The 19,170-nt window shown below is 37.2% G+C and overlaps 1 protein-coding gene across 1 annotated transcript; it reads right to left on the reverse strand.

Annotated features, from left to right (window-relative positions):
• Positions 1-8,940: 8,940 nt before the first annotated feature.
• On the reverse strand, positions 8,941-18,895 carry LOC125245237. The gene is made up of 5 exons (XM_048155777.1): positions 17,316-18,895; positions 17,127-17,192; positions 12,981-13,118; positions 12,762-12,833; positions 8,941-9,224 (listed from the first exon to the last, which is right to left on the reverse strand). The coding sequence occupies exons 1-5, from the start codon at positions 18,751-18,753 to the stop codon at positions 9,010-9,012; spliced, it is 1,929 nt and encodes a 642-aa protein (XP_048011734.1). The 5' UTR covers positions 18,754-18,895; the 3' UTR covers positions 8,941-9,009.
• Between the last annotated feature and the right edge of the window lie 275 nt (positions 18,896-19,170).

The following is a 19,170-nucleotide window of genomic DNA, read 5'->3' on the forward strand; positions in this document are numbered from 1 at the left end:
TTCACTGGAACTAAGGGGCCAAGCCCAACCCCTGAAAAACAACCCTGCACCATAATCCCCCTCCACCAAACTTTACACTTGGCACAATGCAGTCCTGCAAGTACCGTTCTCCTGGCAACCACCAAACCCAGACTCGTCCATCAGATTGCCAGACAGAGAAGTGTAATTCATCACTCCAGGGAACACAACTCCACTGCTCTAGAGTCCAGTGGTGGCGTGCTTTACACCACTGCATCTGACGCTTTGCATTGCACTTGGTGATGTAAGGCTTGGATGCAGCTGCTTGGCCATGGAAACCTATTCCATGAAGCTCTCTACACACTGTTCTTGAGCTAATCTGAAGGAAGTTTGGAGGTCTGCAGGTATTGACTCTGCAGAAAGTTGGCGACTTCTGCGCACTGTGTGCCTCACCATACGTTGACCCCGCTCTGTGATTTTACTACCACTTCGTGGCTGAGTTGCTGTTGTTCCCAATTGCTTCAACTTTGTTATGATACCACTAACAGTTGACCGTGGAATATTTAGTAGTGAGGAAATTTCATGAATAGACTTATTGCACAGGTGGTAACCTATCACAGTACCACGCTTGAATTCACTGAGCTCCTGAGAGTGACCCATTCTTTCACAAATGTTTGTAGAAGCAGTCTGCATGCCTAGGTGCTTGATTTTATACACCTGTGGAAGTGATTGGAACACCTGAATTAAATGATTTGGAGGGGTGTCCAATACTTTTGGCAATATAGTGTACATACATACACATAATAAATACAAAACACACACAAATGTAACGCCTGTTGCAACACCAACCAACTTTGGAATTTTCAGAATGCTTTTAGCCTGCTGAACTGTGCATGTAAATCACGAATCAGCTCCGGCCGGTCTAAGAAAGACTGGGATTTGGCATCTTTGTGGCCCTGTCAGAAACTAAACAGAGAACCCCAGTCCCCAGCTCTGGGGACTTCAAAAGCATCACCCCTTGTGTGTTAAGAGCCATGTGGCTATGGGCCAGACCAGCCAAATCCCAATACACACCACACACACACACACAGACACACACACACACACACACACACACACACAAACCCGCATGAAGATTGTATGCACAAATATGACTGTGCCTAAGTGTACCCGCCATTGTATTTCAAATTGCATATATGTAGCCCTAGTGTATAAGCTATGACCGTAGTGTGTTAAGACTAAAGCCGAGTTCAGACTGCACGATTTTCAAAGTAGTCGGGTCACTGTTCTTTTCACACTGCATGACTATCTTGGCCAGCATTCAGTCGCTGCTGTGTTCAAACTGCACGATGGATCGGCGACAGAAGGTTTCACACTGCATGACTTTACAATAGGAAGAATCGCCGACAACTCTGTCTGGCACGCAAACTACATTTCACAACCAAACACACGCAAGATGTGACAAGGAAACAACGCGATATCACGCGTGCAGGACCGGAGTTATTATTATTATTATTAAAAACGGTAGCCCGCAAGAAGCTTGAAATACGAGTTGCCTGTTCGCTGATTTGCAGCGAATATAAGAAAAAGAAAAGAAAAATATGGAGGAGGAAATGGTTGGGGAGACTGTGGATTGTGTGTTCTGCAACGAGAGTTGGAGGTAAATACATAACTTTTCAATGTGCTGCTGTTGCGGATGGTCAAGCAAATGTTTGTGTTTTTGTTTCAGTTTGATACAATAGTGTGAATGAAGATGCTTGCTGATGTTGTGGTCTATAACTCCTCCCCGAACTCCCCGCTGCTCTGTATCTTGCTCTCTCATTGGCTGTCGGTCATCGCCGATGTAGTTTTCAGTCAGAACACTTTTCACACTGCAGGATTTTGAATCGCCGACAGGTCCAGATATTTAGCATGCCAAATATCTCACGGGCGTCGGCGACTCGTTGGTGATTCTCTCAGATCGCGTCTTTGCTCATTCACACTGCGTGATTGTCACTCGCGTGAACGAGCACCGATTTGCCTGTGATTTCGGGCATTTGTCGGCGATTTCTCAAAACCTGTCGGCGAGCCAAAATCGGGGCTAAAATCGTGCAGTCTGAACTCGGCATTACTGTAGCTGTTGCTCTGGTCTTCATTAACAGCCGCTTGCACCACCTGCTGGTGAGCCGACTAACAGCAGATGGAGATCATGCATCGCCAATCTACTGCTATTCCTGCAGTTCCCGGATGTACAGTATTGAATTTTCTGTCGAATTTGTGGAAGCGAATTTGTAAAGAAAAATAAAATCGACAAAAAAATTGCCTGCCGGATATTTTTAGGTTGTATTTTTAAACAGACCAAATATTTTGGAAGTGAAATCTGAAAGGTGAATATAAATTATTGAGTTTTTAATAATGAAAATGTGTGAACGATTTGAAGTGAAATATTCATAGATTAAATATACGACCATGTTGAATTTCAGCCCATATAAATGCAAGTCCTAAAAATACAATGCATTAAGTGAAGTTATTAAATGTAATTTTGGGAGGAGTACGCCCATCTAATCTTCCAATTACACTGAACAAAATTATAAACGCAACACTTTTGTTTTTGCCCACATTTTTCATGAGCTGATCTCAAAGATCTAAGACTTTTTCTATGTACACAAAAAGCCTATTTCTCTCAAATATTGTTCTCCAATCTGTCTAAATCTGTGTTCGTGAGCACTTCTCCTTTGCCGAGATAATCCATCCACCTCACAGGTGTGGCATATCAAGATGCTGATTAGATGATTATTGCACAGGTGTGCCTTAGGCTGGCCACAATAAAAGGCTGTTAATAAATAATAATAATAATAATAAATGTTTTTTCATTTCACGCTTAGGTTAAATTCACAACTTTTGATGGAAACATAGTTAGTGTTCAGGATAATGCTGAAAGAGCTATTCTGTTCTGTAATGACAATGTTTCAAACAAAAAGAGATTAATTCAAACTATAGTTTCTCATAGACAGATCTATAATCTCATTATACTTTAAAATTTACATTATTATGTAGTATTTATATTATGGTTTGATTATAATTTCCTCATCTGCCGGTAAATCGCTGAGCTTGTGCAAACGTATTCACATCACTACGATCAGATGCTTTCTTAACTGCTGTTTTTCATTTTTGTAGTGCGTTGATTTTGTTATTGAAAGGAAACATATGACAGTGTCTGAATGTTCATTAACAGTATATCACAGCAAAGATATATTTCACTTAATGGCCACCAACAATAATGGTCACTAATAATAAGGGGAAAAAATGTTGAGTCTTTTGTCGAATCTTTAACAGCAAGATGAAAAAATAAGTGCTTTGTTACTGTACTTAGACACTCACTTTTGTCTGAGACAATCACCTCGTTCCATCCAGATTATTTCAATAATAAATTCTATTTCAATTTAAAAGAAAATCATTATGTGCAGTTTGTCATAAAATAGTAATAAAAAAGAAAGAAATCAGATCATGACTTTATGACTCCAGTCTGATATGAATGAACAGATTTCTCGTGCCACATGTATTTTAATGCAGCGTTTCACAACCGGGGAGCTGTGTAAAAACTCCTTCAAACATTTTTAAATTGCTAAAAATGTGTGTTAAAAAAATCATTTATTGCATACATTAACTCTCTGATGTCTTCAATAACAACAAATAACACAAATTTATAATAAAAATGTGAATCATAAAAAAGTTGGTCTGAATTGTGCATGATTTCATTTCCTGTGCTTAATTCCCAGTGCGTACACACAGGCCGCCTCTTTTTCATGGCTTGTTGCACTTATGGTTCAATACACATTAAAATACTGTCACAACCATCTTGACTCGTATTCACATAAACACATTGGTTATATTAGTTCTGTCAACCTTAAAGGTCCCGTTCTTCGTGATCCCATGTTTCAAACTTTAGTTAGTGTGTAATGTTGTTGTTAGAGTATAAATAAAATCTGTAAAATTTTAAAGCTCAAAGTTCAATGCCAAGCGAGATATTTTATTTAACAGAAGTCGCCTACATCGAACGGCCAGTTTGGACTACATCCCTCTACTTCCTTCTTTAATGACGTCACTAGAACAGTTTTTTGACTAACCTCCGCCCACAGGAATACACAAAAAAGGGGGCGTGGTCTTGTTGCGCTCCCACGGAGAAGAGCAAGAGTTGCGTTTGTAGAGTGTGTTTGTCGCCATGTCGTCGAAACGGTGTTATTTTCATCCCGCAGTCCAATCACCTTTGTTTGGCCTTCCCAGGGACGCTGTACTTAGAGATCAATGGTTATAATTTATGTTTAACTCGGCTCCCGAAAATTATAATTGTGGTATCCTTACTGCAATAGTTAATGTTGGACTGCAGTGCACATAATGGCCACAAGAGGGGACTATGTTTATGTATATGGCTGTTTTCCGTATGAGGTACTCTTCTGAGTGAGTGCTAACGTTGTACATTTTCTGTCGCTGCTTGTGGAGATTAAAGAGTTCAGTCTCTCGGGAATTATTGTCTTTTGTGTTCATTCGGCACGACACCACAATAATCCACATGTAAAACTATGTGCAGCACACGTTATGGTAAGAGGCGTGACCTTTCCGGGCAAGGTGCGCTCTCTATGGCTCTGGGTACGCTAAGCTGCTGTCGAATCACAACACAGGAACCGCTGGCACAATCAGAACTCGTTACGTATTTCTGAAGGAGGGACTTCATAGAACAAGGAAGTCATCAGCCCGTTTTTATGACAGTGGAAACAGCGGTATACAGATAAGTAAATTATGTGAAAAATACTGTGTTTTTTTTACACGCGAAACATGAACACATGTTATATTGCACACTATAAACACAATCAAAGCTTCAAAAAAACACGAAAAACGGGACCTTTAATGTGTTAGAGTTTGTTTTTTAGTTTAATGCAGTAAAAAGATTTCACACAGCATCCATTTTTTCTGTAATCATGTAAACAATTTACATTTTATGATCCTACTCTTCTTCATGCAAATGCTTCTAAAATTACCCTGAAATCAAAATGTAAGTTTTTTAGCTTTTAGTATGAATTAATGCTTTAAGGTTATGAATTAAGCAGGTGTGTTCAAAAACAATGACAAAATTCGCATTTAGGAGATTTAAGCTTTCAAAACTTACAGTCTCTCACTTCCACTAAAATGGATCACAGATTTTCATGAGCTGATTACTTGTTAAGTAATGCCGTTTCTGGGTCCAAGACTCGACTCGTTTCTCTTGAGAATGCCGTCTCTATGAGCGCTATTTCAATTTTTAAAAAGTTAAACATTTAAAATACAGTCTACACAACCATCTCCGTGCTCACAGCGTCACAGACATTAATATTTTAATGATTTATAAGATGAATCACTGTCTGGCCATCTGGGATTTTGGTATGGAGATAAAGGTTATGATCATAATTTTTTGGTAATTACACCACATTCTGTGTGTATATCAGCACCGTTTGTTGTGTTCTTGTGGAATGAGAAAGAGCGTTTGGACCCGGAAGCTCAGCCGCTTGACGTCAGACTAAACAACCGAACAGCAGCAGATCTTAAAGTTACAGCAGCCACTAAAGCTGTCTGTCATTAATGTTAAAGAACAAAGGTTGTGAATTTGACAAAAACTAAAAGCATTGTATTTGGATCAATTTTTGAAATTAAATTCAAATTCAAACCACAGGTAATTATGTCTGTAAAGAGTTTTATGCGCAATCTAACTTCTGTTTACGGTAAAACAGATTAGATCACTTCTGGTTTAGGTTTTTTATATGTGCTTAATGAAAAATGAGCTGTTTTATTCAAGATAACTTAAAAGGAGCGAGCAAAGATGAGCATAACTCTAATGGAATTCCTATTCTAATTCCATTTTTCCGTAAGTTGAATAGGGAAGGCGTAGGACATACAGCGTAAGCTTTTTGAAGAATATGAAAGTGTGGTTTTGGCGGAACCACTTGGAAGGTGATCATTTGTTTATATAAAGCATATACATTTACATTTTTTTTTTTAAATGGCCGATGGTTTCTCTAGATAAGACCCTTATTCCTCGTCTGGTATCGTTTAAAGCCCTTTGAAGCTGCACTGAAACTGTCATTTTGACCTTCAGCCATCTGGAGGCCATTGAAGTCCACTATAAGGAGAAAAATCCTGGAATGTTTTCATCAAAAACCTTCATTTCTTTTTGACTAAAGAAAGAAAGACATGAACATCTTGGATGACATGGGGGTGAGTAAATTATCAGGAAAATGTTATTTGAAAGTGAACTAATCCTTTAATAGAATAAACACCTATAACAATGTGAACTAGGTAGTTTCGCTGATTACCCTAAAAATCGATAGATATGCCGTCAGTTCATACTGCTGTTAACACTTTAAAAAAAATGAATGTGTGAATCTGAATTCTGAAGTTGTTTCAGAATGTTTTCCATTTCGTGTCTCTCTTCCATTTGTGGTGCAGCAGTAGCGAGTAAGGCTCACAGATCTGGCTTTTAACGCGATCGAAGCAGATTCAAATCCGCCTTTTGCCAAGCTCGCATTTATTTTCAATAAAAATTTAAATGTTCTAAAAGTGGAAATAAACTGCGAGTGAGTGTTTAATAATATTAAAAGTGTTTATTTGGTAGAGTTTGGGGAAGGTGTGGGGAGGGTTTTTATTCTCCCAATAATGCAGCATTCATTTAATAATTTTAATAAATTTAATCATTTACACTCTATGATATTATTGCATCCTTTTAATGTAAAGGTTTGTTTTTGTGAATTATGAGGACATTCCATAGGCGTAATGGTTTTTATACTGTACAAACCGTATTTACTATCCACCTACCCCTAAACCTAACCATCACAGGAAACTGCACATTTTTACTTTCTCACAAAAACTCATTCAGCATGATTTATAAGCCTTTTGAAAAATGGGGACATGGGGTAATGTCCTCATAAGTCTCCCTTTCATTGTAATACCTATGTCATTTGTGTCCTGACATGTCACAAACACACACACACACACACACACACACACACACACACACATACTTGTTTTCATGATATATCGGGACTTGTGAAAAAAACGTGAAATATTAGGACATGCCTTTCCCAAGGTCCAACAGACCTGGTTATCAAATAATTTCCTACCAATGCTTCAAGGAATAGATCCATCTGTTGAGATTTTGTCTAAGGCTATATTTTGGGCAGACCTGATTTTAATGCTACTTGTGAGGACATGTTTGGGTTTTTGTGACTTATGAGGTCATAGCAACAAACACTAATTTCATGTTTAAGTGATTTGTGAGGCCCATAGATACACATTCAATTTTCAGATTTAAATGACTTATAAAGACTCAGTAATGAATAAAATAGGGTGCATATTTGCAATTTGGCTGCTGTTAAATGTTTGAAATTTCTTTCTACATTAGAAGCAGCGGTGTACAATACAGGCATGCTCAATGCTCAGTAAACCTTTTTCGCATTTACAGGTTGATAAAATCTAGTAAAACTGAGTGGCTCAGAGATATATAAAATATATATATATATATATTGATATATTGAAAATTCTTTTGAGCTTATACAAAAGAAACACTTCTTGTAGAATTCATCCTTCCTGCGATAGAAAATGCCAGCCATCTTGTCGGTGATTGGCTGGAATGTTGTTTGTGTTATTTTGGAACAGAACCTGTGCACCTAGTGTTTTTTTGACATTACGATTCCTGTGTTGTCTCCTGAGACTGGGCTTTTTCACAGAGTATTCAAGGGGCAGGCAGCTAGCGGATCAAGGAGAGATGCCAGTACATTACGCGTATACAGGCAGGAGCCATCTTGGAAAACAGTCTCGACCAGTCGAGCCACGAACGCCGTGCTATGTGAGATGACCTGTGACTTAAACCTATCAACCAGCTCACTTAGCATGCCGTTCGTGGCTCGACTGTTTTCCAAGATGGCTCCTGCCTGTATACGTGTAATGTACTGTCTTTATTAAGCATATTATTATTAAACTGTTTGTACACTTACAAAGTTCTCAATGCACCTAGGTTCATTTTGTGCCAGAATTGTCCTTTAAAAGAACTACTCTCTTTAGTGTCATTCTATAAAGAAGAAAATTATGAATACATTATTAAAGCTTCAGCCTGAAACATTACAGTGGGTTCAGCTAACCAGTTTAATAATGTCAGAATGTACATCCCAGTTACATTAATGGAATTTAACACACACGGCCTGTTAAAAGTAACACCCACTCATAAGGATTTGTCAATAGCTGAAAGAGCACATTAAACAACTTGTGCAAAAACAAAGCAACACTGAAAACCTGGGAAATGTGTGTGAAAGTAAAAATTAATTTTAAGTACTTGCTTGTTGACACTGAGGGTATAAATTACATATACTTTTAAACCTTATTCTATGAAAGAAATTATGTCAGTTACTTGAAACAATGCATTATGATATTATCCTGAAGTAGTAAGAAAAAAAAAAAGTGTCTGAAGGGTGGGGATAATGTAACGTAGGTCCACTGGAGGCAAGTTGAAGTGATGAACCCAGTTTATTTCCAAACGTGAACAGATACAACATAAATGATCACGACTAAAACAGACTTGACTTGAACCATGAACAGACATGACTTGGAAAAGACTTGTCAGAGAACTCACCAGCAGCGGTTACAGAAAACAATCACGACAAGAAACTATGGAAACATGAGGAGTATTTATTAGGGCTGGCCGATATATCGCATGCGATTCTCACGCGCATTTTGTCAGTAAAGCCGGTTCCCTGATTACCGCTAAATCGCCATCACCTGCTTTCAAATGGAGCGGCATTTAATAGACAGCCGTAGATCACTGACAAGCTACGCAATATCGCGTTCATTATCGAAGGCGATTCATCTGCGATATGAACGCGATATTGCGTAGCTTATCAGTGATCTACGGCTCTGTCTATTAAATGCCGCTCCATTTGAAAGCAGGTGATGGCGATTTAGCGGTAATCAGGGAACCGGCTTTACTGACGGAATGCGCGTGACAATCCCATGCGATATATCGGTCAGCCCTAGTATTTATACACTCTAGTTCTATCTATTCATCTTCCTTTTCATTGATATGATTCTGTTGTGAATGTAGTATTTGATTGCAACCCAGTCTCTGTCTTTCAGAGCCACTGGTTCTGCCTGGAGGCAGGAGTCACAGTCCTTTTTACCTGGCACCTTGCAGCTGGTTATGAAATGAATCATGTGCTGCTCCACAGCCTTCACTTCATTACCTGTCCACTTGCTCCTCACCTTCCCAGCTGTCGAATGTAAACAAAAGAAATGTATTAAAGATGAAACAATGGCTCTGCTAAAGTGAAACATTGAGGATTTTGTTACATCCGTTCTCTGATAAGTTATGTTTTTTTTTCTCAGTTTAGTATTTCCTGTTTTATTTCACATGTCTGTCCCTATTTGTTGATGCTAGTTCGTCTCCTCTGTATCAGTAAGTGTTCCAGCATCAATTGTTTCCTAGTGTTAGTCCCCTAGTGTTATATTGACCTTTATTCTGTGTACCTTGACTCAGCCTAAGCCTTGTGATTTGGATACCTGACTGCCATTTCCAGTCGTGATAATTTAGTTATGATAGTATATGGCATTCCTTAAATGATAACACTTTATAATAACGTTCAGTTATAAGTCACTTTATGAATGTTTTATTAATTCAGTTACAGGTCATTTATAAATTATTAGATAATGTTGAACAAATCATTTACAAAACATGAAAAAACATTCATAAATGATTAAGTGATATACTAACATTTTATGAATGTTTTATTAATTCGGTTATAAGTCATTTATAATTTATTAGTTAATGCTCAGTGATTACTAAATGAGTATTAGTAAATTAGTAAATGATCATTAGTAAATGATAAGTGTATGATTTATTGATGAAGTTGTAAGCTGGTCAGTGTTCAAAAGCACAAACATGCAGGTATGCTAAAGCACTATTTTTAAGAAGAGTAACTTATGTGTTTTGAAGTGGATACACATTTATAAATACCTTACAGTCAGGTGATTCCAGTGGGTTGTGTTGTGTGTGTGGGATCTAGTGATTAAGTCAACCTCTGAACCGGTTTTACCTTCCACTGAAGCTCACATCAGGTGCACAGAGTTAAACACTCCATGTGTGTCAGAGAAGACAGCGGTCTATACCCTCACCAGTCAGCACTTACACTGCAGTACACACTACAAAGTGTTCAACACCTGTTATAGATGTGTAAACGCATGAAGAAATTATTTACAAAGCTTTCTGCATCCCCTATTCTAAAGTGTAAACTTTTCATCACTTATAAATGTGTTATATATCATTTGTAGACCTTTCTTACCTGTATACATATACAAATAATTTGTAACAAGTCATTTACAATGCTTTCTGCATCACCTATTCTAAAGTGTAAACTATTCATCACTTGTAAATGTGTTGCGTATCATTCGCAGAACTTCCTGTTACATGATCCATTGCATTCCATCACTTTACCCAAGCTTAAACTTTACATTATTAAAAAAAAAAAAAAAAAAAAAAAAAAAAAAAAAAAGAAAGAAATGAACACTCTGCCACTGTTTAACCAGCACTTAATCATTTAATTTTTATTTTGTTTTTCATGGAACAGCTCCTCACCATAACATGAAAACGAACCATAAACTGATAATAAACGTAGTCCATTATTTCGTGCATTTTATTTCAAGTCTTCAGAAGTCGTACAATGCCATCGTGTGAGGAAGATTCTTATAATGGTTATATTACGTTAATAATCGTACCAATCCGCCGTTTCATAACTTTCAAAATTGGCGCTTCTAACAGGTTTGCGGCAGTGACGTCAAACCTCACTCCTTATTGGCTGTTCCATTTGATTTGAGACTACCATAGTGTGTTTGCGACATGCCGAATTTGAGTTGCTGTGTTGAGTTAGATTCAGCGCGACGCTTAAAAGTATGGAAATGCAGATCAGGGGAATGTTTGCAGCGATTAAACACTTTAATTTCATTCTGTTACTCACACACAATTATGATTTGCTGTCATTTCGCTGATAATGTAGCACACGCGTCATTTTGTCTGTTCTGTATACTGCTTTTTGAATTGTTTTAAATAAATGATTGTGACTAACGTACATTTATCTGCCTGTTACACCACGTATATTGTCAAAATGGTTATGCTTAAGGTTATAGGGTGAAGTAAGGAGCTTAATTATTCTTTTTATAAAACAGTATATCAACTAAGATTGTATCAACAGTCACTGTAAATATATCTATATTGCGTTTTTATTTTTGTGAAGTGGCTAAAAAGTGGTCATGTTTAGGTATAAGGGGTGAGTTAGGGGCTCAAAGATATAATAGTAAAATATATTTGTATAAAAATATATAATTTAAATATTGGGATTCGTATAGATTTTTATATCCTGTAACTGAAAGGTATACTTTGCATATGGCAAATAAATGGTAAATTTACAAATTGTAGTTTGTACATAATTTATAAAGAAGATCTGCAAATGATATGTAACATTTATAAGTGTTGAACAGTTTACAATTTAGAATAGGGGATGCAGAAAGTGTTACAAGTGACTTGTATACATAAATAATTTGTAACAGGTAGAATAGGGGATGCAGAAAGCTTTGCAAATGATTTCTTCATGCGTTTACACATCATCTATAACAGGTGTTGAACACTTTGTAGTGTGTAGTGCAGTGTAAGTGCTGACTGGTGAGGGTATAGACAGCCGTCTTCTCTGACACACATGGAGTGTTTAACTCTGTGCACCTGATGTTAGCTTCAGTGGAAGGTAAATCTGGATCAGAGGATGACTTCATCACTAGACCCCAAACACTCCACACAGAACACAAGTCTGTGCTGATGAGTGAAAGGATTTAACACAACCCACTGGAATCACCTGACTGTAAAGCATTCATATATGTTTATCCACTTCAAAACAAATTACTCTTCTTAAAAATAGTGCTTTAGCATACCTGCATGTTTGTGCTTTTGAACAGACCAGCTTACAACTTCAATAAATCATATACTGTTCATTTACTAATGATTATTTACTAATTTACTAATACTTATTTAGTAATCACTGAGCATTAACTAATAAATTATAAATGACCTATAATTGAATTAATAAAACATTCATAAAATGTTAGTATATCACTTATTAATCATTTATGAATGTATATTCATGTTTTGTAAATGATTAGTTCATCATTAACTAATAATTTATAAGTGACTTATAACTGAACATTATTATAAAGTGTTACCATTTTTTTTCATAAATACTTCAATTATTATAAGTGATAAATAATGTATCAACTAATAACTTATAAACCATCTACTAATGATCTGTTTGATTTATTTGATTAAGATAACTTACAACACATTTGTAAATTGTTAGGATAACACTTATTAATCATTTATGAACCTATATTGTAATGTTTTGTAAATGATTTGTTCATTATTAACTAATAACTTATAAATGTCTCATAACTGAATAAATAAAACATTCATAAAATGTTAACATATCACTTATTTATGAACGTATAGCCATGTTTTATAAATGATTTTTTCCTAATTAAATTATTATAAATGACTTATAACTGAATTAATAAAACATTCATAAAATATTAGTACTTATTATCACTTATAAATCATTTATAAATGTATATTCATGTTTTGAAGATTATTTGTTAATCGTTAATAATTCATAAATGACTTATAACTGAATGTTATTATAAAGTGTTACCCATTAAATTTAATACATTTTTCTAAAAGAGTAATGTGGATCCAAAATGCTTACAGTATTTACCTTGCTTTGCAGTGGAGCACTTTGAAGAAGTTTGGGATGTAACCAATTGAAGTGCTGTGTTCTGCTGGGAATCTGAAAACCATGAATTTAAATATATTTCAGATAAAAGCTTCACATACTGCCCTCTCTGTGAAGGCAAGAATAAATAATTGTTTTCATTATGAACCCATTCACATTTTAGTATGCACATTTTGTATTTCGGCGCAATTTATATTTTACCATGTCTTGGTTGAGTGTTGCTGACATTTACGTTGTCCAAGACGGTTGAGGCAGAAGTGCCCCCCGAATGATCCAGGGAGGTTGAAGTGTGCGAGTGCCTCAGAAGTGTCCGATCCCCAGAAGTCTCAGTTCTTGAGCCTTTGAAAAGTAAAAATGAAATATGAGCATTAAATGACAATGAGTTTGTTTGATTGCCCCACAAGATTAAGGTTATAAACATGAAACTCTGAAAGGCAAAGGGGAGGTGTTGCTGCATTTTATAGTAATATTTTCAGAATTACTAAGAAGTCTAGTTTCAAATATAATTCTTTTGAAGTGTTGGTGCTTAATATAACAATATCTAGTGTAAATGATAAATCACATTTGAGACTTGTGCTGGCTACAGGCCACCATACAGACTTTACCAAAGAATTTGCTGATTTTCTATCAGAGTTAGTACTGGCTGCAGATAAAGTACTAATTGTTGGTGATTTTAATATCCATGTAGACAATGAAAAGACACATTGCTAAATGCCAATCCGCATTTAGAGACATTCTAAACTCTATTGGAGTTAGACAACACGTGTCAGGACGCCGTAATCATACTCTAGACCTAATACTGTCACATGGAATAAATGTTGATACCGTTGAAATTCTGCAGCAGAGTGACGACATCTCAGATCATTACCTAGTATCATGTATACTTAATTTAGCTAAGGCTGCAAAGCTGACTCCGTGTTACAAATATGTTTATTAATAATCTTCCTGATCAATTTAGAAGAACTCGATATTTCGACAGAAACTTTAAACTCTTTCTTTTCCAGCACTTTAGACACAGCTGCTCCTTTACGCTTAAAGATTAAAGAAAATAGTCCAACGCCGTGGTACAACGAGCACAAAACTAGAGGTATTTCGCATTGCATGGAAAGAGAACACAAGTTCATACAGAGAGGCATTAAAAGCTGCTAGATTGGCTTATTTTTCAACCCCGTTAGAAGAAAACAAACAAAACTCTCGGTATTTATTTGAAACAGTGGCTAAACTAACGAAAAATAAAGCTTCAAGCTAAGACGTTTCCAAGCAGCACAGCAGTAATGACTTTATGAACTTCTTTTACTTACAAGATTGATAATATTAGGGAGAAAATTATAATTAGGCAACCGTCTACTACAATTTTGCATCAGCCAGTGCATTGTAGTCTCCCTGACAAAAAAAAAAGATTGATTCATTCATTGCTATAGGAGAGGAAGCATTTCCTAAACTCGTTAAATCGACAACATGTTAGACTCTATACCGACTAAGCTACTGAAAGAAATGCTTCCAGAGGTCATAGATCCTCTTCTTAATATCATTAATTCATCTTTGTCCATCAGGATACATACCAAAAAAGTTTAAGCTGGCTATAATTAAACCGCTTATTTAAAAAAAAAAAAAAAAAAAAAAAAAAAAAAAAAAAACACGCAACTTGATCCTACAGAATTAGTCCTACAGGCCGATTTCAAATCTACCCTTTCTGTCAAAAATACTAGAAAAGGCAGTGTTTTCACAATTATGCTCCTTTTTAGAAAGAAATAGTATCTGTGAGGATTTCCAGTCAGGATTTAGACCGTACCATAGTACTGAGACTGCTCTCATTAGAGTTACTAATGATTTGCTCTTATCATCAGATCATGGTTGTATCTCTCTATTAGTGTTACTGGATCTTAGTGCTGCATTTGACACTATTGATCACAATATTCTTCTAAATAGACTCAAATTATGTTGGCATTAGTGGAATTGCATTGGCATGGTTCAAATCATACTTATCTGACCGTTATCAGTTTGTAGTAGTAAACGATGAGATGTCATATCAATCACAAGTTAAATATGGAGTACCGCAAGGCTCAGTACTTGGACCGTTGCTTTTCACTCTGTACATGCTACCCTTGGGAGATATCATTAGGAAGCATGGCATTAGTTTTCATTGTTACGCTGATGATACTCAGCTCTATATTTCTTCACCTGACGAAACTTACCAATTCACAAGATTAATGGAATGCATAGCTGATATAAAAAACTGGATGACCAGTAATTTCCTACTACTAAATTCAGGAAAAACAGAGATTCTAATTTTTGGACCGAAAACTTCTTCACGCAATAATCTAGAATACTGTCTAACACTTGATGGCTGCTCTGTTAAGTCATCGTCGTCAGTTAGGAACCTGGGTGTGCTCTTTGATACCAATCTTTCATTTGAAAGCCATGTTTCTAGCATCTGTAAAACTGCATTCTTTCATCTTAAAAATATATCTAAATTACGGCACATGCTTTCAATGCAAAATGCTGAACAGTTCATGCGTTTATGACCTCAAGGCTAGAAGGTTACTGTAATGCTCTACTGGGTGGTTGCCCTGCTCGCTTAATAAACAAACTCCAGCTGGTCCAAAACGCAGCAGCTCGAGTTCTTACTAGAACCAGGAAGTATGATCACATTAGCCCAGTTCTGTCAACATTGCACTGGCTCCCTATAAAACAACGTATACATTTTAAAATATTGCTGATTACTTACAAAGCACTATTGTTTAGCTCCCTTAGCACGCACTGAGCAAGCTCTTAAGGCATTATACTCCATCACGTCTATTGCTCAAAATTCCGGCCAGTTGATAATACCTAGAATATCAAAATCGACTGCTGGCGGTACAGCCTTTTCCTATTTATCACCAAAACTCTGGAACAGTCTTCCTAGCATTGTCCGGGAAGCAGACACACTCTGTCAGTTTAAATCTAGACTAAAAACACATCTCTTTGGCCTAGGATACACATAACCCATTATAGACTTGTATAATTCAATGTTAGGCTGCATAGTTTAGATCAGCCGGGACCGGGAACGCTTCCCATAAATCCTGATGTACTTGGTACATCATAAGAAGGATAGCGTCTATGTTAATATTAGTCTCTCTGTTTATCCCGAGGTTTACCACAGTCCGCCAGATCCAGATCTGATGAAGGACCAGCGCCAGGACACGACAACAACGCAGTCCTGAAGTGTCAACTAGTCTCTCCCTGTGAAGGCCTCTTTCCCTTTACCTCTGTACGTACAGATAAAATGTTGTCGGGATAATTCCAGTTCGCGTGGCTATGCAGACGTGACAAAATTCCTGTATTATAAATTTTTAAGGCCTAACAAGTAGTTTGTTGAGGGTTGATTTTTGAAGGACTACATGCCTGTGCACATATATATTCAAATGCGCATTCACATTTATGCATTTGGAAGACACTTTTGTCCAGAGCAACTTAGACGCTCTACTGTTCGAGCTACAGGAAAGCTCCCTATCGACCGAACACGTGATGCGCATGTGCGCGCTGTCTGTGTTTTTCGCGGGTTTGCGCAGAGAAAATGGATAATTGTTTTGGTGGCCGGAGCGCGTTAAGGGTTTTCTGTTAGAACAGTGTCATGTTAGCGGCCCCTAAGTTAATGACTAATGATCTTCGCAAATTCACTGTTACACTAATATCTATTATTACTGTAAAGCTGCTTTGAAACAATAAATACTATTAAAAGCGCTATATAAATGAAGGTGACTTGACTTGATTGTATTAATCTATGAAATCAAACTCAATGTCAGACAACAAAAGAGCTTAGTGGAAGTCTGAACCTGCTGGCTTGAAAAGGCCCACTCATATCAAAAAGTATACTGTATCTCTACTGTATGGTGGAATATAAAGAGGAAGGCCTATCTCTCTATTGTTTTCTGTATCAGAGTAATCTTTTAAGCTAACTATTCCTCTACCTCTTACTTTAAATGTTCAAAGTTACATTTTTCCTTTTTGACTTAAAATCCCAATAAAAGGCTGTCCTAACTTACTCCTCCTGTACTGCTAACCGGACTTTTTGCAAAACATTAATTACCTTAATCATGTACTATAACTATTGCTTTCTTAGTTGTCTTCTCTCATTCACTATTTCTTTATTTCTTGCTGCTGTTTAGACTTAATTGATTAAAACCTGTCCACCTTCTTTCTATTAATGATTCTAAATAATTCAGCACCATGTTTATACATAATCTCTCCTATCTTTTTACATTTATTTAAAACTGTTCCTTTAAGCCCATCTAACACTATCATCAGGTCTCTACTGTCTGTCTCCTTGGTCATAACCTAAAGATATTATCACATAAGTCAGTATACCTTCATGTTGATGTAGGTCAGCAATGGTTTCTTCACTGGAATCATCATCACTCGTGCCGACTTCATCTGGTTGGGTAAAAAAAAAAAAAAAAAAAACAGTTTGGACCAAATATTTAAATCAAAGACTAAATACAAGTATAAATGTGATATAAGAAGTACTTATAAACTACATTTAAAACTGAATTTCACCTTCAGGATTAATCTCAATGTCATCCAGCCCTTTCCCTTGCAGGTCAGACAGTCTTCCTTTTTCCATTGCTATCAACAGTTTGCTAACTTTTGCAAGCTGCATGGTACTCTCTGGAAGCCGATAGAATTCCCTGTGGACCCTTATATCATGTCCTAGAAAGGTAGCAAGTTGATCCATTTCATTTTCTTTTAAGTTTAGTACTGTTGACAAAGTGGCAACTTGTTTCCTCAATCTCGTTGAGGTGAGTGACTCTGGGTTTTTTGCACCACATCGTGTTGAATACTTGCGGAAGCAGTCAGAGCCTCTGTAATGGGAAAGCACACATGGGCGTGCAAACAAGTACACATTCTCTGTGTGGACTTGACACTCATTCCTGTTTTTAATGAGGAGATCCATTGCAGTGATCATGTCAGGTGTGAGAAGCACGGGCACCATTCGTGACCTTTTACCTCGAATCTCAACTCTGTCAAAGTACTTTGCAACCTTCCTCTCAAACTCAGTAAGGCCCATCATAATGTCAGGATTCAACTCTGTACGATTTCTGGATGTGAAAGCTTGGAGTTCCATTTTTGAAACTTCCCCTTGCCGCCTTCTGTTAAATAGTACCACCTGCGTCAAAGTCACTTGTGCAAGATTCCCAAAGCTTTTGATGTTAGGTTCTTCCTCAAGGTCCTTCATGCACTTAGCACGCTCAGTAGCAAGAAACTTGTGCAGCAGGGACACATCCTGTGTAAAGGGCAAAACATGTGGTTTATTCCATTTGGCTTGATGAAGTGTACCCAGTGCAGCACTTGAAATGGATTCCGCCCATCTTTTCTCATACAGAGTGGAGAATTGCTTGGCAGACTCTGCGACGGCATTGCGATTTGCAATGATAGCATTGCATTGTACAATGCCTGCAACCTTAGCCAAACTGTGACCCAATTTTAAAGCCAATGATGGGGTTTTATATGAGTTGCTATCCAAGTCATAACCAGCAACAGATCTCACTGCTTGTATCACGTGGGGGAAATTACTGGGCATAACAAGGTCTTCAGTGCTCTTCAAAGGTGTTGTAGCTCTTGCAGTTATCAAGAGTCTAGCCATCTCTCTCATTTTTTGACGTATGTAATCATTTCTTTTATCATTTGGTTTCCTGCCATTGTACATTGACTCGCCAAGACTAAGGATGTCTCTTTCACTCCTTACAACTAAAGAAATGTCATCCTGGTTCATTTCACAAGCAATCTTCCAAACAGCATCATGAACTGTCTCAGCTTTTGGTAGGTCAATGTGGATCCGTTTTTGCCCAACTCTAGACTCCACCTCAACAGACTTCTGAGGGCAGTTTCTGACATGTCTCCATAGACTATCTCTTGCATAGAGTCCTTGACAAAACTTGCAGTGACTGAAGTCATTAGATTGTCTGACTCTAGTGGGTCTTCGACAAGCAACCATTTCTCCAACACCACTGCTTGCCACAGTGGCATTATGGTTAAAGTTTCCCCTCTTCTTAAGAGAGCGTAACAAATCTTTTCTTTCGCGAGATCTTTTCTTAAAACTGAAAGCCTTTGCGACATCAAGCTGTGTACTGTGAGCGGATTCGAGGTGTCTTGCCAATTTAGAAATGGCCTTATTACAATATAGACAATATTGTTTCTTGTTGTACTTGCTTCGCTTTGCTTGTTTGGCAATGAAGTGACATTTATGGAGCTGTGCGAGGTCTTCTCTGATGAACTGTCACTGCAACTTATCACTGAACTACAATGGCCGCTGCTCATCTTTGAGGAACTAAAACTTCTCTGCTCCTTGGAACTGTTGGTACTGTCCGAACTGTGGGCTGTAGCGATCCCCAATGATTTTTCCTTTAACACT

Source organism: Megalobrama amblycephala, linkage group LG14 (assembly GCF_018812025.1).
Source record: "Megalobrama amblycephala isolate DHTTF-2021 linkage group LG14, ASM1881202v1, whole genome shotgun sequence".
In the NCBI taxonomy this organism is placed as follows: domain Eukaryota; kingdom Metazoa; phylum Chordata; class Actinopteri; order Cypriniformes; family Xenocyprididae; genus Megalobrama; species Megalobrama amblycephala.

Coding starts and splice junctions, on each gene's coding strand:
- LOC125245237 (XM_048155777.1), bottom strand. CDS start 18,753: ATGGTTGCTTGTCGAAGACCCACTAGAGTCAGACAATCTAATGACTTC. Junction 13,119..17,126: donor TGACCTACATCAACATGAAG/GTATACTGACTT, acceptor TACTTTTCAAAG/GCTCAAGAACTGAGACTTCT. Junction 9,225..12,761: donor GTGCTCCACTGCAAAGCAAG/GTAAATACTGTA, acceptor TACATTCGACAG/CTGGGAAGGTGAGGAGCAAG.